Source organism: Haliotis asinina, chromosome 10, assembly GCF_037392515.1.
Source record: "Haliotis asinina isolate JCU_RB_2024 chromosome 10, JCU_Hal_asi_v2, whole genome shotgun sequence".
Lineage (NCBI taxonomy): Eukaryota > Metazoa > Mollusca > Gastropoda > Lepetellida > Haliotidae > Haliotis > Haliotis asinina.
Genome location: NC_090289.1, coordinates 29,184,607 through 29,212,408, shown reverse-complemented (window position 1 = coordinate 29,212,408; position 27,802 = coordinate 29,184,607). Strand labels below are relative to the sequence as shown.

At 38.0% G+C, this 27,802-nt stretch overlaps 1 protein-coding gene across 6 annotated transcripts in view; it reads right to left on the bottom strand.

Moving 5' to 3' along the window:
- The window catches only part of LOC137298373 (CLIP-associating protein 1-like), a 144,184-nt gene extending 118,878 nt beyond the window's left edge, over positions 1-25,306 (bottom strand). For 4 of the 6 annotated variants that reach the window (XM_067830602.1, XM_067830614.1, XM_067830619.1 and 1 more), the window contains exons 1-2: positions 25,256-25,306; positions 20,099-20,432 (exon numbers count right to left, since the gene is read on the bottom strand). In XM_067830602.1, coding sequence (XP_067686703.1) covers positions 20,099-20,278 — 180 coding nt within the window. In that variant the 5' untranslated portion in view covers positions 20,279-20,432; positions 25,256-25,306. Of the gene's footprint in view, positions 1-20,098; positions 20,433-25,255 lie in introns of those variants that run through there. The other 2 variants (XM_067830600.1, XM_067830604.1) reach the window with 1 other exon arrangement.
- Between the last annotated feature and the right edge of the window lie 2,496 nt (positions 25,307-27,802).

The following is a 27,802-nucleotide window of genomic DNA, read 5'->3' as shown; positions in this document are numbered from 1 at the left end:
AAATGACTTCACATACATGACTACTGTATATGTAGTATAACAGTGTAATTTGGAAAAGCAATAAAATGAGTTTGGGCCAGAACTTTTTAAAATGTTACTTTCAATTTTATTTTTTCAAATTATGTTATTCTACCTTACGCACAACTAGAAGCTCATACACAAGAACTGCACCTTATGACAAAATAAGAAAATTGACAATATAAGGTAAGATTTATTCATAATCACAAATATTCCATATTCTGGTAGACAGACTTTGGATCATATAGGGGGTCCCAGAACACATTACTTCCTCCAGATGATAGATAACCTTCCATATCGTCTTCTTGCAACAGCAACTCCACCAGGAACCGGTAATGGTGTCAGCATGGGTTGCTTATGATATACAAATGTCAATCTGGCAGATAAAGATGAGTAGTGGTGTACACTGGCTGAACGCAGCAGCAGCAGTAGCAGCATTTCACTACAAGCCTCATCAGCCCTAACTTCAACATCGGCATATTGATCCATGTTCAGCCTATCTGCCAAATCAGCATAATTCTGAATTTCACCAACTGTGGCACAGCACTGATAAAGAATCTTTCACAAAAGCAGGTATTACAATGGCTTTGTATCATTACAGATATTAGCAGAAACTGAATATTAAAAGCACATCAGTTAGGCAACAATGAATTAATCAAAAGTTGAAAAATGTATGGGAAACAACTGAACACCACAGTCCGCAACATCCTTGCTATATGGCAGCAGTCTGTAAATGATGAAGTTTGGACCAGACAATCCAGTGATGAATATCATGAGCACTGACCTAGATGTGATTGGGATATGTTGATATGTGTCAATAAAATCAGTGAGTCTGACCACCCAATCAAGTAAAGAATGAGTAAGCATGATTTAATGCTACTTTTATTGTGTCGCATCACAGTGATTCAGCAAAGTGGGGCGGAGAAAATACTAAAACGCTGCCAGTCTCTGATGTTTACACTTTGGCAACACCCAAATACTGCTGACAATCCTAGAAACTCACCATGCAATAAAGGGATGCAACTCTTCCAGATAAAAATGATTGTGGCACCATAAACAATTGCACAGCCTGGGCCCCTATGACGGGAGACATCGCATTTTTAATCTTTTAAAAGTTATTTTATAGTATGTAATGAGATAATTGTATATCCAGTGTTGAAGGGTATGATTCACATAAAGCTGGAAATTTTGGTGGAATTTCATACCTTGTGTATTGAGCAAATAAATATTCTGTGTGAAGACATGTTAAAAGTTTGCAATGGCTTTTCCTTGTGGATGAAAAATAAGTTAATGGCAACTTAATAGCACTTATGTTTTTAATATAAAGAATTTTGAAATAACAAATAATTCTTTTAAACTGAAAAAGTACCCAAGTGAAAGGGAAATTCAACCATGGAAAATCTAGACATGATCATTCAGGATTTTTAGCTTTGCAGAAAGTGTGAGGTGGAAGGGACAAATAGCAACTTATGACACTGCTGATCATTTTTGCAGACTATTGAAAATAAACATGAATTTCTTAACCTAAAGAGTAAAGGTAAGGATGAACATATATTAATTAATTCATTACACAAACCCTGGCTACCAAAATATTAGAAATTGGGTTAACACTGTTTCCTGAAACAAAACAAAGGGGAAGGAGATGAGGACAAACACCAGTTTCTAAAACCAGCACTGAGAAATGAACCTAGTGACTTAAGCAATAACCACATGGCCTCCCAACCACCCTTCATCCTGACTCAGAATCAAGGATGAGGTTGACTTGAAGCAAGCACTATTGATGGCCTCATTGATTCAGCCCTGCCAACAACAATAGACCATCCGATCCTGATGTTCACTTGTACCAGCTATTTATAGGTCTCTACAGGTGTTGAGAGCAGTATGTGAGAGATATGCATCTCTGAAGCAGCTACACACTGTCACTGGACAGAGGTACTTTCAACATCATTTCAGTAAAACCATGGAGCTGTTGGCCCTTGTCATAGCTCTGCAGAGTCATGGCAGATGCAGAGAAGAATTGACATCTTGTACCACAGATGGGTCTCAAGATGGCCAAACATACTCTCAGTTTCAATAGTCACCAATCAATGCCATTCACATTGATATTGACTGACCTGATAATTCTAGCCCACACATGGTATGGCATAGCAAACTTTGCAGCCAAACTCATACAGTTGTTTCATGTAAGATGTGCAGGCCAACATATGGTTTGACATGGTACTTGTAAATACGAGAATTTATGGTTATCAACTCCAAAACATCCTGTCCTTCAAAGACATCCATAAATGTCTTGTCTGTAAGTGTATCACTTTTATATGCCATTCTAAATACATGTTAACCAAGAATAGCTGATCATTGTCTACTACCTTCCTTGTGAGTGGCCACCAGTATCCTATGCTCACCAGTCAAGTAGATTGGATGGTTAAGTTTGATGATCTGGGTGATTGCAGGTTAAACTCAAGTGATTTAGATCTTAGTTTGACTGCAGTCTTGAATAGATTATTTATGAGCCACTGTAGTACATTTGGGAGTATTGTGGAGTAGAACAAAACGACATCCATTCCGTCACTTATAGCACCTTAAATATGTACACTAGTTGGGCATGTTGCCTTCATAGTGCCACTTATTCTGTGTAGGAGCTGAAATAGGGTCTAAGTTATATGATGTTCATTTTTGTGTACCCGTGAAGGTACAGGTTTCATTGATCTTCAATAACTCATGCTTGTCACAAGAGGCGGGTGGTCAGGTTCACTGACTTGCCTGAATTGTCATCGTATTATCCCATCGTATTATAACATAGATTGAGATTCATGATGATGATCACTGGATTGTGTGGTCAAGAGTCAATAATTTACAGACTGTCAAAATATAGCTGGAATATTGCTGCCTGTGATGTTAAACAACAAGAAAACAAACAGATCCTGCAATGTTGAAGCCAAAAATGAAGCAGATCAAGATTTCCTCAGATTCAGAATCTCCCATCTCACTCACTCCTTTTTAATATTCATGTGATTATTTGTTTCTTTTAAAAAGATGTATATTCAGAGACTAAGCCCTAGTCTAAGGCAATCCCAAACATCCTGTCAATTCTTGTAAGATCCCATCTTTCCTTATACTTATTCTGTATGGCACAAGCACTAAAACGGTTCATTGGAAAAATATACTTATGTGGTTATCGATATAGTTTCCGGAAACATATATACATACATACACTTTGAACAGTACTGCTAGATATTTCTATGTTTCAATTATGTCAGAGTTTATTACGCGTTATACACAGAAAACAGAAAAAGTGGCAATAAAGTAAATAGAAAGATCACGATTCTTGGCTTCCTGCCAGCTTCAAACGTATCATTGACATCCCATACCCACTGAAGTTACAACTAGAGCACGTACAGACTTACCCACTAACCAGAAGCCAGAAAACTGCCATTCAACCATGTGAACTATGTTCTAGCATCCTACATGTATAAGACTTAATACCCACGACAAATACAGTACAAGTCAAGCTGGGACAAGTATGTAGAGTATTCTATTAAATACTTTAAAGTAAACATGTCAATTCCAAAGGAACTATTCAAAATTAACCCCCAGGCCTAACAACAAACCTCATTATGAAAAACAAACTTTCAGAACTAACAACAAACTTTGGGATTGACTATTCTGGGGTATGCAGTAATGTTCTACAATGAGTGATGAGCAGACAATGTAACAAGTAGCCCTTCAAGAGAGGGGGTTCTTGAATGGTTTCCAGGACAAAATTCTGGTCATAAGATTTGACATAATCAGGATTAGGAAGGAGCCATTTTGTACCATGCCGCCATGCCCAAGCGGTTGGGACACTGCTCACAGCAATATTTCGTCTAGACTCAACTATTTACAGACTGGATTACTACTCGCCCATGGAAGATACTGCAGTGTAATATTTTTACCACTACCACTAGGCGTATGGTGTCAAAAAGGTTCACAATGACGTCATAATGCTAAAACAGCCATCACAATGGAACAAGGCCTTGTTTGGCTTGCAGGAACCAGAGATGCAGTTACTATGCCTTTTGCTCATTTGATACCAAATCATTAACTCGTTTAATAAAAGTGGTATTACATGGAATGTCATTTAGTATCCTCTATATATTACTCAATGCAGCACTAAACAACAAACAAGAATAATAATCAAAATCTTTATCTTGTGAAGATCAATCTCAAGTAGTCTGTCGTACAGACCTTGAAGTAAATATATCCAAGAAAGCCCACGCAAGCCTTGAAAGTGTGGCAAATCTAGATTTCCTTCGCTTTAGAAATGAAGAAAGTCTCAGGGCTCCATTTCATATTATTTTCTTTCACTATGAATGTTTTTTTCAGTAAAATATATTCATTTTAGAGACTAGCTGTTCGTCTAAATCTCAGGACACCATCACGTATATGGAATATTGCAAAGAGTGAGTGAGTGCAGTTTTACGCTGCTTTTAGCAATATTCCACTAATATCACATCAGGGACACCCGAATTTGGCTCTACACACTGTACCCACCTAGCGAGTAGAACCCAGATCTTTGACAAGGGAACGCTTTAACCACTAGGCTACCCCACCACCCCATTAATCTAAGAAATATTATCACACAAGCTACCAACCCCAACAATGTGTACGAAATTGCCTCAAATCCACAAAAAACCATTGACAATGGGCCAAAGAACACTTCTATCTGCCACATCTAAGTGTTCTCTTGATACTCTCCCAACAGGTATATCACTAACAAATAACAATAGCCATAAACAGATTCAGCCTGTGGTCCAGAATGTTTACAACATAAATCTTGCAGAGCTGAGGCTCCTGGTGCCAGACAACCTCAGGGCTCATGGAAATCAACAGGTGTACACACATCTAACTGTAGGCCCTTACAGAGATAGCATCGTTCTTGGAGGGCAAATCATCACAGTGTTGATAGGATGTTTCCAAACATCAACAATCACGAAGGGCCTGATGTAGGCTGGGGTTGGGTGATATGAGAAGAGTTATGTGCCCTTGTTTGAATGCTGTCCTAGTCTTAAAATAAATGCCAATGAAATGTGTAGAACTAATAATGCTGATTAACATACACTTTCAGTTATTCTGAAAATTTCAGAGTTTGTTGAACAAAGATAAAAAAAATGATATTTTCGAAGCAAAGTTCCTCCTTCTGCCCTTTGTAGTCATCCCTCTTAAAGACAGGCTCAACCTTTCATATTGAGAATGATACCGTTTTCCACAATTAGAGTGAGTGAGTGTGTTTTACAAACCCTGTGGCAATATTCCAGCAATATCATGGTGGGGAAACACCAGAAATGGGCGTCACACAGAGTACCCATGTGGGGAATACAACCTTGGTCTTCAGCCTGACCAGCCAAAGCTTTCACTATGAAACTATCCCACTGCCCCTCCACAATTAGAAATATTCCAACTAATGCCAGCTGCTTGAAAATACTTGGAGCCAGACAACTAGTGGTTATCATTATGAACAATGTCCCACAAAGTTACTGAGGCTGACAACCCAATCTAGTTTAGTTGCTCTTTGGGCAAGTCATCCAGTAATGTGGGGGAATTCTAACCGGTGCATCCATCTGGTAGGAGAGTTAATATTTCAGGTCATACAGCAAGTGTATCTGTTCTGTATACAGTGATATTTGCCAAAGCTTTCATAGAACTGTGACTGTAGGGAATCTACTGCAGAGCAATAGATCGCATGCTTACAAACTGTGTAAACAAGCTGATCATTGTTCATCAGGATATTATAGCCAGAAGGTGTGTATTGCTGTTCAGATTATGATGTGTTTGGTTCCAAGCTCAACACTGGCACAAAAGGTTAAGTTCAATACTGGCACAAAAGTAGAAGTTCAATACTGGCACGAAAGATAAGCTCAATACTAGCACTAAAGGATAAATTCATTACTGGCACAAAAGGACATCTTAACACAGAATGCGGGCAGACTGTAGCATTAACCAGCACTGCAGTGCCCTTTCTCACAAGGCAATCATAGCACAAGAACTATATGTTTATGTTCAAGAAGATATGATTCTCGTAGACAGCTTAGCCTTATGGGTTTTCACTGGACTTGGACATCGTGTCCTGTATTCTCTATGTATGATTCAGGACATGTGGAATTTTGTAGAGGTCTCTGTGGCCTTGTACTGAGTTCCGTGTCACAACCACACAACTCTCACTAAAGAAGGCACTCTTTTTGCTAAGATATTAGTTTTCATGGAATCTTTTTTAATCTCAGGTTTCCTAAATGAAACAACATGCTCGGTTGTTCTCACACAGCATTCTATGTATGTGACTGCAGCCAGTAAAGAATAAAGTGATTGATACTATGAGTATCAACAAGGGAGTAACTATCCACAATCACCAAGGTTTCCTGACTTCCTGATCCATTTAGCCATCTTTCGCAACAAACATAGGCGTGAAGCCACAAAATGTATCTGCACCTATTAATCATACCATGTGTCAATTCAAGGCCATAATAAGTTTCTGTCTGTGATATGTATTCTATACAACAGAATAACATTTATTTTTCATCCATTTCTCAATGTCAACAGGCAGCCAAAATTCATAACAACACCATAAACAGTATTGCTGTAAACCCAATCAAGGACCATATCAACATGTACCCTTTCGACCATATAGCCTCGAGGTTACTCCACCAGCTTAAGAAGACAAGTGTAAGCACTTCCCACAAGGGATGTATTGTTCCTTGTCAACCAACACAATCAAGGTACCCTCCTCCACTGTCACACATGACCGACTATCTGTCACAATCATACCCTGCAATGCCTGGCCAACTGTGAAATCAAAGGTCAAGGTCTCTGTTATCCAAAGGCTTCAAGTAAGATAGGAGTGATGAACACCTAACCCATGTTGCTTCTCGGACAAGTCTGTCCAATTTCAAAGCCTTTTTGACAAAATGTCTGACCTGCTCTGATGACTTCTTTGTAAGACAGCTGTCAACATTCAGTTGTCACTGGAAATTATCAATCACCCAAAGTAAAAATCTAATCTATTTTAACCAAGTTAAATTTCTCTCTATCAGTTTATCAAGTAACACTCCATGTTTTACATTAGATCTACATAACCAGTAATCTGACAAAAAATCCACCTGTTGCATGTACAAAACTTTGGCTAATGTTAGTATTCCTTGGGGCTGGAAGAAACGCAGGTCTTTTATTCAATGTCCTCACATGTTGTCACTAGTAAATGTTTCAGGTTCACTTTCAAACCTAGGTCACAATCACAAAGGCATTTGATTCCTAAAAAGAACAATGTATGACTTCTTTGATTGACATTCTAGAAGTTGGGTTGATGAAGAATGAGGACAATATTTATGGATATACTTCTTTATTCTGCATAGGCAATGTTTCAACTTAAATTTTAATGCCATTGCTGCTTGCGACAACATTAGAATCTATGTCTGTCAAAATGTCACTTACACAGCATAAAGATGTTGTATATCCATAAACATAACTCTCATTCTTCATGAACACAGTATACTACAGGATATATCTACAAACACTCAGAAAGCAAGGATATTGAAACCAGGGTCAGTGAGCACATCCTGCCTTTTGAGAAGACACCTTGATGTGAGTAAAGCCAGATCCTGGATATATACTGCTTCTGTCGTGCTGTCCTTCATGAGACGGGACATAATGATTTCACATCATTGTACACATTACCTTAACTCCCTGCCTACCTCCCTCCCTACCTAATTGCAGTATGGCTTTAATAAACCTGGGTGGGGTTAAATCTGTAAACTGTTTTACTCACATACTCAACTGCAAAAGTAAGTTTAAAAAGAGGAAATTCTAATAAAAGTAAGAGTTCATGCTTGTCTTCTATTCAAAAACTTGACCCCCCAAAAAGTTGTTTCTTTTGCTGATCAGTACATATACTAAAAATGACTTGATGACTGTTTTCAGTAGAAGTACAGAGTGTCATATTTACAATGAATGTTGATGCTATACAATTAACAATCAGGATGCCTTGAATAAACACCTGATATTCAGTATCTGTCAGTTACGTAACCTGAGAAATGTTGAGGGGACATGACTGACTGCAACTAGAGTAAATGCAAAAGGGAAATTTTATTTCATGTCATGCTGATGCAAATTATGGCAACAGACAAAACCCAAATCTGATTAATTATGCAAATGACCAATTGTTCTAACATCTCTCCACACTTCAAACCCAAACCTCCAGCATGTTCACTGTCCTTACTTCATGGATAATGCCCTCCACATTTGTCACATAATGATTGTGATGAAGCCAATGACAGACGATACACAACTGTCACAATAGACCCCAACCCAATGACATCAGGACACTGCATCAGCCAATATATATAATTAAATGGTGTGCAGTGCATGCAGCAGCCATTGAGAGGATGCACAGCTTGTTGGGATCAATACTTAAGTCCATGAAGCAGACAAACACAGATGCAATGTAATTGAACCACTAGAAACCTTCACATTTTCTCTTCCTGTCTCGCAATATGATTCAAGAAGCAGAGATGGTGGATTATGTCTTTGTCTGATGCCAGATGACATCAATAGGTCTGGTCAACATGTGGTCAGATCATCCTCCAGGGAAGGTACTGGTAGTTCACCATACCAGACTCCACATACCGAGGAGCTCACAGGGACATGCACTGCATTACCAATCATGATCAATATTATCATTTACTATACAAATGGTTCATAGTCATGTCATTGCATATCTCAGTGCAGCATTCTTCATAGACATATTTCTGATGAGAATATTTCGTGTAGTTTTAAATACTCAAGCTCCCAAAGAGTCAATACATCAATATTTCTATATCTATTTTCAGAGTACGTGTTTCTTAAGGGAATTATTCCAATTCATTTTTTAATTTCTCAAAAAGAAATGGAAATTATAATGTCCCTTGATAATGACACCAAAATATCAACCATATGTGAAACTGTAAAATTCTCTCAGGGAGATCATGCACAAAACAACTAGAAACACATAAAACAACTCGAAATAACTGCAAGGAAACAATCCCTCAACAAATGCACATCTGATGAAACATCATCCATCAATCCATTTATCATACAAGAATGATCTAAATAATCTATAGCTGTGCAGCACTTTGTATGATTATCAATGATCAATTCTGCCCCTAACAAAATGCATTATGCACAGATCCCCAATCCATCCATCCATGAGTCTCGTACATCTGCTGAAACCTGACCAATCATGTCCTGATTGAGATGGATATGATGGAAGGGAAGAACACTGCCGGTGTGTGTGCTACTTTCCTGCTCATGTAAGTAGGACTGTCAACACGGAACAGGGAAGTCAGCATGACCTAGGCAAAAAGCACCACCATGAGGCATTTCTCATACACTCGGTAAGTGGATTACCACTGACATATCCATGATTATGAGTCAGTGTGCTCGAAACATTCCATATAGGTAATGACACCTGAAAAAACTTTCCAGTGTGTTTGTTTTTTAACCCACTTTCAGAAGTATTTCAGCCATAAATTATTTGTCTGGACCAGGAAATGTCAGGCCTGATATTTCAACAATCCACAAAGTCAAGGGACAAGGACACACAAGGTGATCATTGCCATAAATTGGACCAACTCCTATGCCACAAAAGTCATAGCACTAGGGTTGTTTTTGTACAAGGGTTGTGTACAAGGGCAGTCAGTACAGGCTGCTGGGGAACAGTTCCAATCAGGAAACCCCACAGGGCAGAGAGTAGATATGCTAATAGTGCAATGCCAAGCCAACGATGATCCACCAGTACTACAGGTATGTGTAACTGTAGATAGGTCTAAACACAATGTAACCCAACAAATGTGGTATGTTTGACTGAAAAGATCCAATAATATCTAAGTATCACCTGTCAATGCTAGAAAAGATTCTTTTTTCAAAGTAATCATTTCTGAAGTTATTTTACAATGTCTAACACTAAAGTTCTTCGTTTCAGATCAGCATAAAGGCATTAGTACAGTTTTAGTTCAAGTGGAAGAAACATGTCTTCTTTTCAACCAGTCTCAAGTACATTCCTCCAGAATACCAATTAGAAACAGTTTTTTCCAAGCTTCAAGACCATCAAATGTACCACCAAGGACTAATGGTTATTTTTTGCTTGACATTCAAATTAACTTTCAGCACCTGTAATACATATATATGTATTTAACAATAACGACCTTTAACCCTTTGCACTTTTGTGTGTCAAGCTTCCACAGCATGACAAAAAAATGTATTGCTGAATGAATCATTAACCACAAGTCCGAAGTCCTGGCCTATTAAATCTATTTCTGTTCAGTTTGCTTTTGTTACAGCTTAAAAATAGCTGCTATGCCTAAACTAAAACCTTCAAGTGATGCCAAATGACAAGTTTGAGCTATAAATCTTTGGCACAGACACCACAGTCACTTGTCAGACATTGGGTCATCAAAAAGAATAAGTGAGTGAGTATGATTTTACACCACTTTTAGCACTATTCCAGCAGTATCTTCGCGGGGCACACCAGAAAAGGGCTTCACACATTGTATCCCTGTGGTGAACTGAACTCAGGTGTTTGGCATGATGAGCAAATGCTTTAACCACTTGCCTACCCCACCAACCCACACCACATTGGTAATAACTACATATTCTGGCCTTTTAGAATACAACACTAACACCCATTTCAAGAAAAGAAATGACAGTTAACATGTTAGCAATTGATAACTTGTTGCATCTCAACAATCAAACTTGACCGAAGACCATGAACATTAAAAAGCAAAATCTGCAACAAGTAATAACGACCATCCAGTTCAAACAACAATGAAGGTAACACTTTCAAGCACAAACAAATAAGACAAATACTTCTCAGCCATGTAAGGATTTACTGTGAACCACTTCGGTTTTATATCCAATTTATATGTGCAAATATGTTTTGTATTTCAGACTGTGAACACCAGCATGATGAAGAAAGTTCCATTGTATTCTAAAATACACAATCAGATGAACAAGAAGGAAGGTAAGGTGTGATATCTAACCTGGCACACCTAAACTCGTTAAGATCAAAGAAGGAGATGAACAGCCACTGGCACACATCCGAGGTCACACCATAAGCCCATTTACCTGTCTGTTCTGACAACACACCTGTTGAGCAATGCTTCACTGGAAGGAGAATCACGGCCCCATGAAGCACCTTCTTGTGTAGCTAACCAGGAGCCTCGTGCAACTTACAAGACAAGCAGTTGTAAATGAAAATGTTGAAGCCATTAAAAATCTTTGGAGACTTTCATCAGCTTGTTAGCCTTGCAAACACATTGCACACATGGGGATTAGGTTCTGCTGAACCACATGCCAGGAAGCTCTGGAAACAAATTGGCAGCTCCCACGATGAAATTTAACCTGCTCATCAATCCATCATGTAGAAGATTATAAACTTTAAACAGATTTCATTTTCATGTCTGATACAAGATGCAAGTGATGTTGGCAATTACGTTACATTTCCTGATAATTATGCTAACAAGAAAGAATAAATATACAAAATTAACACTTTCAAAATTTAAAAAATATGGTCCTCAGAAACTGAAACAATTAAAGACAAATTGGCATGTACAACAACCAACTTTGCCCCTTCTGCCAACCCTGAGATACTCTTGTTCTCTGAGGTTTACTTACAACTGAGATAATGCAAGGATAAATAAGTGAGAGAGTGAGTTAAAATACCACATTTAGCAATACTCCAGCAATATCACTGCGGAGATACCAGAAATGGGCTTTAACCAGAAGGCAGAGAGCAAGAGAGAGACCAGAGTATTGGTTGAAAACATCTGAAGCAAGTTTGTTTCCATGATCTAGTTTAACATAACACTACAAAATAGTAAATGATGAATGACATTCAACTTAAATTATATTAATTTGGTTCACCCTGTTTTCACTTATGACAGCGATGAGTCTTAACACCAACCTCTCCCTGGTAGAGCAAACAATACAAACTGAAGCACTACAGTAAGCCCTAAACAACCTAATCAAATATGCTGACAATGCAGCAAATTCAAGTATCTTCCATATAGGGTATGAAAACACTAATTAAACATTCCAGCACTTTCTTCGACAACAGACAGTGCTATTGACAAAAGGTGACTCAGAATAGCTTACTGTCTGTTCACACAGACTACATACAAGATGACACTACTATGTGTTTGCACGTTCAATGAGTTGACCCCTGTTGAACAGTACAGCTGTATAGATACTCGTCTCAATGGTCCTGTATAGTAGACACACTAACACGCATCCCTATAAATGGGGGTATTCATGGAGCTTGGTGACTACATCGATTATGTTGCTGTGTGACTCAATGAGGTACTAACTGCACCTCATACTTCAAAAATTCAATAGACAACTACACATACAATGACATAACGACACATTGAACTACAATGACAACTGGATCAATCATATAAATATGGAATGAATACTGTACTGTTGCATAATGTGTTTGGTGGTGGTCCAAAACGATCTCAATGCCATAGCAGTTCACATTATTGCACACATATGAAGATGTACATGCACGTGTGTCTGTAGTATCTGCTTGGAATAGTTTGAACTAATGTCTGTGAAAGAGCAAGCCCAATGAGATACCATGCACTAGTTCAACAGGCACCCCTCTCACAGTTCAGTCAAACCAGTCCATGACTTTCACAACAGAACAGAACTTTTCTTGTCTTGGTACAAGGATTGAACTTCGGCAAAAGGAAACACTGCCTATGTTTTGGTTGGTGCAAGATTTTTCTTCACTCCTGACATACACACTCAGACACCAGCATACAAGCCAATACTGCTGTATTTATACAGTCCACCTGATCAACATTCCAGTAATTGTAAAAATTTCAAACAAAAACACAGATGCATAAAAAAAAGGATCTCTCAGCAAGATTTGGACATTCAGATATTGCAAAACAAATCCCTCAACTACTTAAATACACAAGGCACAATGTAAACCTAACCTATACCGTTTTGTCTACACTTTCATTGTCATCAATCCTGCTTAAATGAGTAAGTTTTAACTGTCATAACATGCAACTCGTTTTAAGCAATAACACCCTACATTCGCTACCTCCATATAAGTACAATGTGCAAAACTTATTTCTGGTGTCGCCTGTCGTGGTATTGCTGGAATATTCCTAAACGTGGTGTAAAACCACAATATCACTCACTCTTCTGCTACCTTATGGACATACAACAAAAAGACATTGAACATTAACCTCCATTTATTTCACTGCAACATGAATAAACACTAGGCAATCAAACAAACCTTTTCTATTCTGAGCTTGAATTTTCACTGGATAAAATAATCAATATAGTTGTATATGACAAAATGAATACATAAGTATAAAACTCAATATCCTCCACCTTCCATATATTGACCGAGTCTTTGGCATTGTTATGAAAATTCCTGGCCTTTTGAATAAGCCATTGCACTATCATATGCTAGGCTGACATCCATCTCTGGGTATATATAGCAATGTTCCGTTGCATCATGACTCACTGGACATGTACACTGACAACACCAAACATCTCAATTCACAGATATACATTTCTTCTGAAAGGGCGTGCAAGCTGAAAACCATACAGAAACATACACAGTGTGCCCCGTGAGAAAATACAGTTTCACAAAAAGATGTAGAGAAAGAATAAGTGCAACAAGCCTTCAAAGACTCTGATAATGAGTCATGGGCTGAGGAGGTTATACAATTGGTTTAATCCACCTCTTTCCCATGCTCAGACAGGCTGATAAATCACTGATTGGGTTATGGTCAGGTCTCCGACCTTGGGTCAAGGAGGGAGCAGTTCAACAGTTCTATGTGGATTAACATTCCATATGTTTTAAGTAATTCCTCTATCATCTCAACATGTGTATGTGTGTGTGAGTTGGGTTTTACACCACTTTTACTAGGTTTTAACAATATTCCATCAATATCAAAGGGGACACCAGAAATATGCTTCACACACTGTACCCATGGGGACTCAAATCCAGGTCTTCAGTATGATGGGTGAATGAATTAACCACTGGGTTACCATACCCTCCAAAAATTAACTTAAAAAATGTTGACATTAGACTATTGTCAAGAAAATCCTTCCTTGCAATGATGAGTTTTGGGTATGCCAACACACAGTCAAATGATTTGGTTCTCAGTAACCTTGGTCTCACATCTACTACGGATACATCGTTCACATTCAAAAAACAAACACGATGATCATGACCGCAATGTAAATCCCCCAAAACAAATGGAAAAGTAGCAGACAAACAAATCTGTCACACAATCCCTGAAACACATTATTTTCCCTTGTGCCCAGAACTTTCTTTAGTGCTAAAGTGCTAATGAAGTAGGTCTCAGTTTCCTCATGGTTAGGTTCTGAATCTTCAATATCACAGAAGACCTGATCAATTTAAATGGAATAATTTGTTTCCATTAAAGGTACATTCAGAAACTAAGATCTAAGACAGTTGTCCACAACAAATCAAACCTGTTCCTATAAGTCACATGTATGATCATACAAGCTTCCTGTTTCAGGACAAACAAGCCAAACCCCCAAACTCTCCTAAGATGACTCGAGTAACAGTAAACTAATACATGCCTTGCAACCATCCAACGTTTGCAACATATACTATTCATCTTTCACCTATTTCTATACAGAAATATGGGCTTGTCAGTCACACAAAGTAGCCATAAAAGATGGACAAATAAATACCCATGACGACCAACAAGCTTAATCTGACAGCATTCACATACAGGTCATCGATAATGTGACTTGTCAAGCCTATCATGCCAAACACTGATATCATAGACACCTACAGTGCTAGAAGTCTCAACACTATTGGTCTATCAGCCTGTGTGGAACACTGCATGTGCCAACATTCACAATCCCCATGTCAGAACCATGTCAGAACCATGTCAGAAAATTCCATAGTTTTATCAACAACTCATAGGACATTCATCAGTGTTGTTACCATATGTGAAAAAGATCTTCAGGACATTTTGGATGATCAAATTCTGAAAACATACAATCCAAAACTATTTGTTATTATTATTTTTAGGTAGAAGGTTACTGATTTTGAGTGGTGATTATGAATTGTATTTATTCAATAAGCGTGGCAAGGAACTGTTATAAAGCAAAGATCTGAGATGTGTTTTGTAACTGTGAGAGTGAGCGAGTTTAGCATTATGTAACTGTGAGAATTAGGATTACTCTCACAACATGTTATCAGAATGACAAAGGATGTACAGACTTTTAAAATTCTGAATAGAGAAGCCCACAGGAAAAAATTAGCTTGATACTAATATACAGGAAATCATAACCAGTGTTTTAACATAACCCGCAGATCCTGCCAATGCAAAGGGAAGCAACTATGCAGAACTCGAGGAAATGTCTTGTACCATTGACCCACTCATGCCTCAGGTACTGCTCACCCCAAGATCTTAGTACAGAAATTTCCTACTTTTTAATCACTGCAACATTCTGCTTCCAGCACGAATTGTCCACAGAAATCCAGTGCTACCTGGGAATGGCCACAGATTTCAAAGGTCAGACTGACTCAGGCTGCACTAGGAGGCAGCTGTGTTTATAACCTGCTCCAATACAAGCAGATGACAATAGGGCTATGTTCTTAACAATACACCACGAAATGTTGTACATCTCTTTATGAGCCAATATCTGCTTGCCAATATATGCCTGATATAAATTCATAAATGTTTCCAGTTTATCATCAGTTTCCATCATCTTGGTGTGGCCTCTTTTATACAACCATTCATACCTCAATGTTTTAAACGCGTCCAACAGAGATATGAAGTGATTTCAAGAGGGTTTTCATATTTCTAAACAATTCTCACTTAATAAAAGGAGATGATAAATTTAACAGTCTCAGTTACCTGAACTGACAAACATTTGTCACTCACCTGATCAGGTATATTTTCTGAATAAAGTTAGTTTGAGAAAATGCATTCTTTAACACTGACAGATTAGAGAGCAATATGAAAGTACCAAGTGATCTTCAAATAGTTTTGAGTGTTCCGCATTCAATAGACAAAACTAAGTGTGTCCTGGGATCTATGACTTTTGTCTTTAATATCTGAAACTAGAGACTTCACAAACTTCTAAACTTGACAGTTAATCTAGAGACTTCACAAACTTCTAAACTCAACAGTTAATGTTTTGATACGGGCATTTCAATGTTTATTCTCAACTTAACAACCAACAGTTCACATATACAAGCATCAATGAAATCAGGGAAGTATTATATCCTTGTCCACTGATCCAAAACAACCTAACCTGGTTTGTGTTAAAGATACTCTTAAACAAGGGCACTTTTAGACAGTTCACTTAGAGTCCATCTATTCATGTATGAAGATTAGACACAAAACCTATTCAGGTCATCCAGAAAATGATACAAGAGGAACAGTAGTTTGTTCAAATGTCATTTTACACAAAAAAACAGGTCCTCAAATTTGCTGTGGCCTAGCTTGTGACCAAAGGAGTTCATTTTCATTATTCAGGCACTTCCAAAAAGGCTAAAAAATAAAGGTTAATGTCGCTTTGAACAAGGAGACTGGATGGTCAAGCCTACTGACTTACTTGACACATCTCATCAAATCCTGATATCAGAGATCAATGTTCATGATTTCAATCACTGGTGTGTCTGGTCCAGACCCAATTACTTATCATTATCATATAGCTGGACATTTGCTGAATGCTACTTAAACAACAAAGAAAACCAACCCAAGATACCTTTTCTACCCTGGAATCCACACAAGGATGATATGAAATAGGAACTGTTAACTAAGCCAGTGCTCCAAGCTTCTCTTATAGATGACCGATATCTTATCCACTTGCTTCAACCAGACAGCATATATCATGTAAGTTGACAGGGTGAAAGGTTAACCTAGCCTTCAAGATGGCCATGACCTTGAAGTACAGCAATTAACCATATAACCTGCAGTGAAGCAGATGGAAGTGTCAGAATCCTCCACAATAACAAGCTACCAACAACTTCTACTACATCGTCGGTCGGACTAAAGATAGTCAACAAGCAACCACCTACATACCATGTAGACTACACTATGTTCTTGTCAGTGTTTTCTCCTCAGGCCTAACACAGGCTGAGAAATAACATTCTTGATGATTATCTGGTTCTCAGCTGAAAATTAGCTCTTCCAATGCAATAGTCTTTTCAGGATCATGTTGGTTAATTGTCTTGCAAATATACAATACTTTTTTACTTTAAGAATTATTTCCAGTGTCAATATACTCAGCACATGTATGTGCTTTACACTCTGCACCTGACTTTTGTTATGAGCAGGTATACAAATATTTCATAAGAAATTAGCAAATCACTAAATCTCTCTCTGTAATACTGTCCACAGGTAACTTTCAATATCTGACTGACTCAAGATCGCTTAAGGTTGGGGGATAAGTAGGACATAAGATGGCTAAGAGGTCTGGTCAATGACCCCTGAAATATTGAAGAATGCCATTCATTACAAAGCAGCATACACCCCTAGGGCCTGTATCTAACATCACGTCTATCATTTGTTACTTGGAATTGTCAAAAATAATTACCCTTTTCAACTGACCAAAGTGATTTTATATCATTGTATCAAAGTGGAGATAATTCATATAAGGACATCATTGATAATGACTTTGATTAATGACCTAGAGATAAATGGCATCCATACAAAAAATACACTGGGGCCTAATTCTTGCAAACATTATTTCCAAGGGTGAGAGTTTATATGGGATTATACCCAAGTATAGAATCTTATAAAGACATTACTACCACAGTACAGACATATCAGTATGAGTCTAAATGATGGAGACCTCAGGTTTCCTGGTGTCATATTTCAGCCGGACCTCTCAATGGAATAAAGTGCGAAATGTATAGTGTAGAAGCACTTCAACTCAAGTGGTCCAGAATCATCTGTGTGTGCTGGCAATATGAAAGCGTGGTGTACACACTCCAACTAGTCAACAGTAACGTAACAGGGCTAGAAATTAAACAACAACATCTACAACCCAAAATGAAGCCATATTTCTCTACAAATAATTGAAATTCTTCCACCCATTTTCATTCTTTAAATTGATTTTTTAACCTTAAAAAATATCATCCAGGCTAATGGGATTACAGTGCTGATTTCCAATCTTTTTAAAACATCTTAAAAATTAACTCCCTTTTCACCTTTGAAACAGACCATATCAAATGGAAATGATTCATTTGACGCAAACCATGCACCATCCATTACACTGAGAAGACACAGCTGCAGCTCTGAAGGATGTTGAAATATGGCAAGTTACTATCCTGGCTGGATCAATACCAGTCTGCTATTAGATTATGATACACAAAAATTCAATACGATGATGCAACAATTCAGCTATTGGTTCATATAAAAGTGGACATTTTATCGTCAGAATATATGCTGCACTATTCATCAAGATACTGTTTAAAATGAAACTAGTTTCTATGAATCTGTTCACTTTATAACAGCACCATGGCTACTGTGACACAATTTCTGCAGAACAGTACGATGCAGTCCTGTTTCAGAGGATGGAGAACATAAATTGAGATCATTCCTTATATTGATTTCATCAGCAACTGTAGTGGATCGATACAGTGTCGACATCTCCATATAGATTTTATAAAACAGAACCCAAGTATGACAACCACTGAACCCGCCTGTCTAACCAGGATCTCTACTGGCAATGCCTGACATCAATCACACTGAAATAAGTATGATTAAGGCAGAGTGTTCGTTTAACATCCAAATTTTACATTCTCTTGAAATTGTACCAATGCTACCTTACAACACCTGAAGACTCTATATGCACCTGATGATCTGTGTTGATGCAACTGATATTGATTGACATCTGTAACATGTGTGTATGTGCCGATGTGTCGACAAGCATGTATTCACAGCATCAGGTGATGTAATCCATGTCATGGTCATGTAATGATCACATTTGTCAAGCATAAAATATGCATGTGTAACGGACACTTACCTTTTACATGTATACTGCTCTACTTTTGACCGGGATTGTCATTGTATTGAAATGCACGCATTAGGAGAAACAATTTGGTGCAGAAAAACAAAAACGTCCCATTCAAAAGTGGTATAGTATACACACAACACAATTACATCACACTGAAGTAATTTATGTAATTTGCACTCAAAATATCTTTTCATATTTACAAAATCATAACACACTAACCAGAACTTCAGACTGACCTGCACACTACCTTTTTCAACACAATGGGCAGCCACAAAAATGTTATCCAGGACAGACTAATGTTCTATTTCCTCTCTTTAACATAAATTTAAAGGCAAACACCTTGATAACAACTGCAAATTATATAAGGAAGTGCAATGACAGCATTAAAAGACCAGGCTAGCTATTCTCGAACGTTCATAGCCCTACAAACTTCTTAGGCCTATTCGCAACACATTGGGTATGATCAAAGTTACAAATTCTTAGGGATACGAACGTTTCAAGAATAAGAACCCTGAAGGGTCCCTAAGAATTGCCATTTACTTTTGAAATGTTCAGAAACAAATACAGCATTATGTGAAGTACCAATGTACTCTATATAAATTACCTGGAAGAGCACCTACAAATGACAGACACATCAATAAGCAGCTAGAATTTGAAATCAGTTATTAGCTTCATTTATTGCAATCTATTCTTGTGTGTAGAACACATGTACCACCAAAGGTACAAGTGAACATCCATAAGAAAAGTGCCAACTTGAGAGTCTTTAATTTTCTAAAACTGAAGTCATGCTGTTTTATACGACAGAAATAGAGGGCCATTATTTCAGTGGCTAATGACCCATGTCAGTCTGAAGCTAAGGCTCATGTTTTACCATTTCAAAAAGCATAGTTGTTAATGACTTTTAATTCCATATAATCTTCAAATCATACATCAAGTGTGAATGGTAAAAGCTAAGATGAACATAAAAAAACGGTAGGATTGTTGTCAGGAAAACAAGATCATCTGTTTTAGATTCCTGACGTAAGTATAACTGACGTACCTTGTAGTTGCTGCAATTGACCCATCCTATTAATCCTTCAATAAACTTGTCAATATCCTCACATACAAGTGAGCTACCCGGGTCGCTCAAATATGGCACAAGCTCGGTATGAACAAGAAAACGCTTCTTCGTATCCTGCGTAGTCACATTTGGCATAAAATCATTAAGATCCGTTGCCATATTTTATAACCTATTTTCCTTCCAACTGGCTCACACCAGCTCCGTGAAGTAAATACTTCTCCTCGTCTAGCTAAGAAAGGAATTAATGAACAGATCACTCCTCAAGTTAGCATCCAACGTCTGGCTGGTAGTTTGTCATCCAACTTCACTCTACCTGCAATGAGAAAAAAGAAGACAGTCAACACTAGTGCGCTATTCGGTGACTAACCATATTGACACATCGGCAACAACAATTTACATACAAAGTTCACTGATGTCATTGCAACTTGTTAAAGGTCAGAGAGATTTTACAAAACACTTTCTAGAAAATAAAAGTTTTCACTTCACAGTATTTTTTTGCACGTTGCTGACAAACCATAATGATGAGAGAGTGCTCTAGGTGAATGCATTCCCTTTACATCAAATGCATCTAAAAATGTATTACACAACCCTACAAAAACCCAAACATTGCAGCTGTTTCTTCCATACAATATTTTCTTGAAGAAGTTAAATCAAATGGGAGTTGTTAAAACGTTCTCAGAATCATAGAATGAAAGAAAAACAACTTAAATATATTTCTATTAGTCCAACCATTCCAACTTTGATATAAAAATATTAGAAAGATACAAATGAAAAAAAAACATGAAACAAAAGACACAAAGACATCCTGAAAGCCCAGAGGGTATTATTACCTACAAAGTAATTTCAAACAGAACACAGACATACAGAATCACACAGACACATATTTCTTTTGCCCTCACCAGGATAGAAACATTTTATACCCCATCACATATAAAAAGGTAATATAAAATATATAAAGAAGATAGCATAAACTATTAATAGGTGAAGTGAGGTGAAGCAGGGTTTCATGACATGTTCAAGATCCCTGCACTTGAAGTGACATGCATGGATATGCATTGTGTGAAGATGCTTGTACTAAACTGGACCAATGCTGGTTTTATAGAGCTTGTCCACTGACATACATTGCTCCAGTTTCTGCATGGATGCCCACTCTGAGATACAGCCGTGACACAGAGCTGACCAGTTTGGGTTTTATCCCCTAATGCCAAGTACCAGGCAGAATAACAATAAGTACCATATTTTAAGAAATTTGATACAACAGTCAGGATTAACCATCCATCTTGTGCTCTCCACTAGAGAGAGAGTGAAAACTGTTCTACGCTGCTTATCGCAATATTCCAACAACATCATTAGAAACGGACTTCACACATATTACCCATGTGGGGAATCAAACCCACATCTTTGGTGTAATGAGTGAAAGCAATATCATGGCTGTGGTCACCGAAATGGGCTTCACACATGCCTATCAACGTGACCATGGAGGATATAGAATGCGTGACCATATCCTGATGACCAATAATGCATTGTGTCAACATCCGTATTGTATAGGTACAATGACACACGATACACAGATGTAGGTCACAGTCAAAAACTACTCCTGTCCAAATGTCTCTGCAGCCATATGTGCAGGCACCAGCAGTTTGGCATACAAAACCATACACAAAATCCATTTGTTCATTCCTATTTTCAGTCAGTATGTGATTATAATGAGCATTAAAATGAGATTTGCAGTTCAAAACATCAACATCAGCATACATTTTGACCATGGGTCAACTAAGATAAGTCAGAACCAACAACAAGCCACAGCATACGATAAGACACTGGGCTGGGCAAACCAACCAATGCCATGGATGTGACCTAAATGGCAAGGGAATGCAACACAGCTTTCAATTAGTAATTAGACTTGACACATGGCTACACTTCTCCCTGCACTATACTGGAGCACAGAAGCAATTATACTTAGAACAGACATAGCATATGGTGGAGACTAATGGTTTGGACATAGCGATGAAGACAATGAATTTACCACACTGACTATTACATGTTCCTTTCCCTACTTAAATAATTCAAATGTGTTCGGTTTTATGACACTGTTAGCAATATTCCAGCAATATCACAACTAGGAACACCTGAAAACAGCTTCAACCATTGTACTCATGAGGGGATTCAAACCTAGGAATTCAGCTTGATGAGTAAACACTTCACAACCCCACTGCCCATATTTAATTCTGAAATGTTATATTATTCTCATTGTCATCAAGACTGAACAAAACCCATGATGTGCCATCCACACTTCCATGGTTCCTTCAAAGAAATATGACATACGGTATACAACATGCAGGTTTTACCAGCTGAGAACAAATTTGACGAAAACTGTTTATCAGATGCTGAAATATATATCGCTCTAGGGTCCTGTTACTTATTTCTCCATTCAGAGTTTTATGGGACAATGTATCACTTACTGCTTACAGCAACATCAAAATGTAACACAAAACAGATATGTGAGAGGCCCTTCTGTCAGACAGCCTGACACAACTCGGGTTACATTTCAATGCGACGAGAGACACACAATGGTGACATTCATGGTGAAGAATTTGTTTTTCCGCAAATGCTTGTAACTTTATTGTAAACACAAAACCATGTCATATTTACAAGCTGTTTTAAAAATGAATTACATAAAGTCATATAAATACTATAAACCACAACCCAAACGTATGTCAATAACATCATCAACAATCACGTTAGTTATCATATCATATTATGATTTGTTAACAGAAATGGGAGGCCAAGTTGAAAAATGGGGAATATCTTCATCCGGGACATTCTGAAGGCTAGGATTTCATTCCCTTCATGGGTGTACAGTTTGGAACTTATTCTATTTGTCCCTCCCTCCACACAACACAGCCTATGGTCATAACATCAGTCACCGGTATGTTTGGTCCAGGCTTGATTATTTACAGGTGGCCATTATGTACAGGTAGCTTGAAAACTGCAGCGTTATGGCAACTCTGCAGCATAATTCCGCAGACTATTGGAAACAGATTATAACCTTGCACACGACAGTCAGCAATAGCATTAATGTCACATGAAACAAGCTGGATCAAGCCCATACCAGGAAGACCAACCACCAAAATAACAGTCAGCTGACAGCACAAGCTACTATTCATGTTGTTGTACCATAGTCAGTGATGAAGCAATCAGCTTGGTGATAATTATTTCGTTACAATATTGAAATGCTGTAAGCACTGAAAACATGTTCTTTCTTGGATTTCAACTGGTGACACAATGAAGAACTGTTATTAACAAAATTATATAAACTTCTAAGTGGTGAGCAATATGTATGTAACTCAAATCATACATTTAATGAGTGCCTCATCTCAACAGTGATAAGGCAATTCAACTTCTATAGTATTTCAGTTCATTTTGACAGAGATGATTTTACATTTTTCACTCAATCAGAGGTGATCGACAACTTCCAATCTCCAAGAAGTTGTTGATTACTTGCATAATAAAGATAAAACCAACTGTATTAAAATGTTACACTCCAAAATAATACTGACATGGAAATTCATGGATTAGCTGATATACATTATTCAGGATGAAGAAATCTAAACTCATGTAACTATGTATTCATATTTGCTTGCATTTTTTGCATGTTCCTGTAAATAACAATTCACTATGACAAGTAAATGTCATTAAATGATAATCTCTACGTTTCAATGTTATGTTTTCCAACAAGAGAATTATGCCAAGCCAATTGTGTATTCCATGTTCCCACATTAACATCACAGTTCAATCCACTAACAGGGTCAATAATCGCAAACATCTCAACAACATCTCAATCGCACAATATATAGGTATCACAGTCACAACACAAATTACTTACACTTGCACGGTTTGTACGTACTGGCACTGTTATTGATAGTTGTACATGCAACATTTTTGATCAGTGGGCACACGATAACTTTGAAGATCGCAAAACATACCACCAAAAACATTTTGTATGTGCTCCATGGTTAACAAGGGAAATAACTCTAACAAATAAAACTGACAACCTCTTAAGCACAATTATGGCAGACTGCTAAGAAGACTTGACACTACAGGTTCTGATGGGCAACTGATGTTCTCAGGTTGGGCAGCTGTAACTTTAAGACCCGAGTACATATTACACAACCAATTTATAATGCACATAATCCAATCATAACATGATAAGAAATAATTAACCAGCATTGCAGTAATAGTCACATGAAGTTGGCAATTTTTCCTGACTATTAACATATTCCTCCTGACTTCTGTATACTTGTGAAAACATAAATCTTCGGTCAGTGTCTGTGTATGCATTGCTTTTTACGTGCATCTAAATACATTTTGCATGGTCTCCAGTAAAACAATTCTCAATATGACATTTGCACCCAACTCTTAGAACCAGCTGTGGTAGTGTCAAGTAACAGGGCTACTTAGGTAGTAAATCTTAACTAATTCCAGACTCACATAACAGGCATACAATTTGCTTAATCATGTCAATAATGACAAACCCAAATTTTCACTATTTGTCAACCATGTCTTTGCATATGTTTTATATATATGAGATATTACATTTAGAGACCAGAATAAATCGCCATAAATAATGAATATTACCACTAAATATTACTACATAAACGGGTCTACTACAGTTATGCGAATACACGAACGGAGATCTGCATTTTACATCAGCACCAGCTGCATCCAAAAAACTGCTAAACAGGTTGCTGATCGTGGTTAGCGATGGAGAAGAAATTTGAGATCAAATGGCCTGCACACAATGTGCATTTTAACGTATTTGCCCCCAAATTGTAGGCATTGGTGTCAAACTCCGTATGCAACCCAATATAAGCAACAATGAACCCAAATCTGCTTCAAATCGTCCGTGGATGTCAGACTGCATAATCGGGCATAACAATGTCAGCTTTGTTTTTCTTACGATTGCCACCGAGTCGATAGTCTGATCGCGCTTGCAGCAACATCTCTTTCATGAAACCACCGCGCCTGTGCAGCTGTACAAGCCATGATGTGCGATTCGTGAATGTTCCGTGGCCTAAATCTACCAAGATAGCAGGTGATTATTAATCTATGTTGTATTAAACACATCGTACTCACCACCTTAGACATCGCATGCCGCCATGTTGAATATCATTTTGAATGAATGACGTCACGATATCGCGAAGTCTCGTCTACGCTTAGTCCAAAGCAAAGATGGGAGCGGGTTCCATTCCACAATAATTATTTTTAGCCTTTGCATCATGTTGACAATACTGCATTCTTTTGTCCTTTTCCTGTAACAGATTATCGTTTGAAAGACGGCTTCGTGTATTTTTAGGGACAGATCTTGTTCTTGGAAGTGATCAACTAATACAATGACAGATCAAGAACGTTAACACTATCCGTGCTCAGATAAATCAGGGAGACTGTAATCCCTGGATAAATGAAAGCATCGGTAAATAGTTGTTAATTCTGCTTGTAAACACTTACAAACGCGAAACAACTGACGACATGGATGGTGTCCAACTACAAAACATATCTGTGTCAAATATTTACATAATGTCCCAGTATTATATTGTTTCAAGAAAAGGTCAGCAATTTTTTACAGTTTCTCATTCCGGCTTATAACAAACCAATGCTTGATAGCATGAGCAAGATCTAACCGCCGCAGTACGTTGACAGACAATTCAGTTACACTGTACTTTCAGTTCTTAATCGGATCTTGGCTTATATGGCATTTTAACACCTGGTGATCCAACAGTACTTAGGAAAGACGATATGAGAAAAGAGAACATGACCATGACCTTTTAATCAGTTGTAAATGTATTTATAGCTTACAAAGACTCAGACTCTTTACTTTTTTTTAACCTAACATAATTCCTTGATATACTGTCATGCCATAGCTGCGTGGAGTAGTGGATAGAGGGTCCGTTCTGAGAGCGGAGAGTCATAGGTTCGAATCTGACCGGGTCCCACCTTCAGATGGTTCAGATGACAGATGACAGGCCGGCTAGGTGTTATGTTTTGTGGTATGTACCCATGTCAATCTGCGACCTGGTATCTCAGTGGACTAGCAAGCACTTACATAAAACCAGCATGCATCTGGACTCATTCATGCATACCAGCATATACACGCACGTACTCATTCATGCGTGCAGTCACTTGATAAGTGCAATATTTCTCAGCCTAAGGGTAACGTTAAACCAGTTTCACTTAACACCACTTTGTGCAGTCGGATAAAAAATGTATTTTATGAACATATCACGAAAACGTTTGGCTCTCACGCGTGAGTCGGGGTCGTTTTGTTAATGTACACCCACTCAGGAGCATATATCACATGCTAATTCACTCTACACTGCTATACACAACCATGAACTGTGTATTCTGCCTGCCCTGTCGTAGTCGTAGTTGGCAACACCCAAAAGTGACTATATTTAAATTGACTTCTTTCATCTAAGTCTCATTAGAGTTTAACATGCATTTAAATACCTATGTGGACGCATCACCCGAATTACAAAATACATGCATGCGCATCGTGATGCTCAGCCCAGATTAAGCAGGGACTCACTGCTGTGTATGAAACATACTCCCTACAACTCGTGTCACTCCGACCTGATCGCGATTCATTTGCCTGCTACGTGTTAATTTTAAAAATGTAATTCCGGGTCAAAATAACAAATATTTAAAAAAGACGTCACTTGTTAACGTCTAAAAGCTGAATGTTGACACGTAATGAGTATTTTCCATGTGTCTGCACATGAATCATGGCTTACTGCGTTTGATGCGTGGTCTACTTTTAAACCATCAACTGCATGCACAAATTCATCCATTTTTTGTCTGTTCGTTATTTAACATCCGCGAAGATCCTGGTTAGAACTGGTCTTTAGCAACCCATGATTGTCATAAGAGGCGACTTACGGGATCTGGTGGTCAGGCTCACTGACTTGGTTTGATAAATCGTATGTAGGGGTGAAACGATATTCATTGTTTACGCAAGAGATGGCGACCGGGTAGTAAATCCCTTGGAAGCGTTTTGTCAGTAAATTACTGTGACGGGACGAAAAGTTAAATAGCAAGGAAAATATACTCGGAAATGCACTGTCGTGTTGTGCAACGACGAGAAACAAGTTTCCTGCTAAGCATATATTGTGTTTCTGGCGTGTAAGGTATCTGAATGGTTTGGAAAATGTGCATAATAATCATTTTTGCTGATCTTTGTTTTCAGTCCAAGTCATTGCTGAATGTTCGGATTTTGGAATCGACATTTCGACTGACCGAAGAGCCGGTATATGCATATTTGAAATGCCCATTACGGTGTGAAGAGTTACCTCCCTTACCTCTCCGCACACTCATTCGTGATACTCCTCGACAACAGGCAAGATGTGGCCTAACAGGGTTGCGCAACAGAGAGAACACTGGTCATTTTCTCTCTGTTGCGCAACCCCATTTGCGCTACACTATGCCTGTGCCCCGACTAACACTCAGTCCCTGAATATATATATAAGTTTCATAGTAACAAATATACCCATTTAAATTGAAAAGAAGCCTCGTGGAGACCAGAGATTCAGAACCTGGGGAAATCTACACTTAACCTGCTTCATGTTAGGCTTTACCATTGCAGAGAGGCCTAGGCAGCAGAGGAAATAATGTGGTTCTGGGACTGTG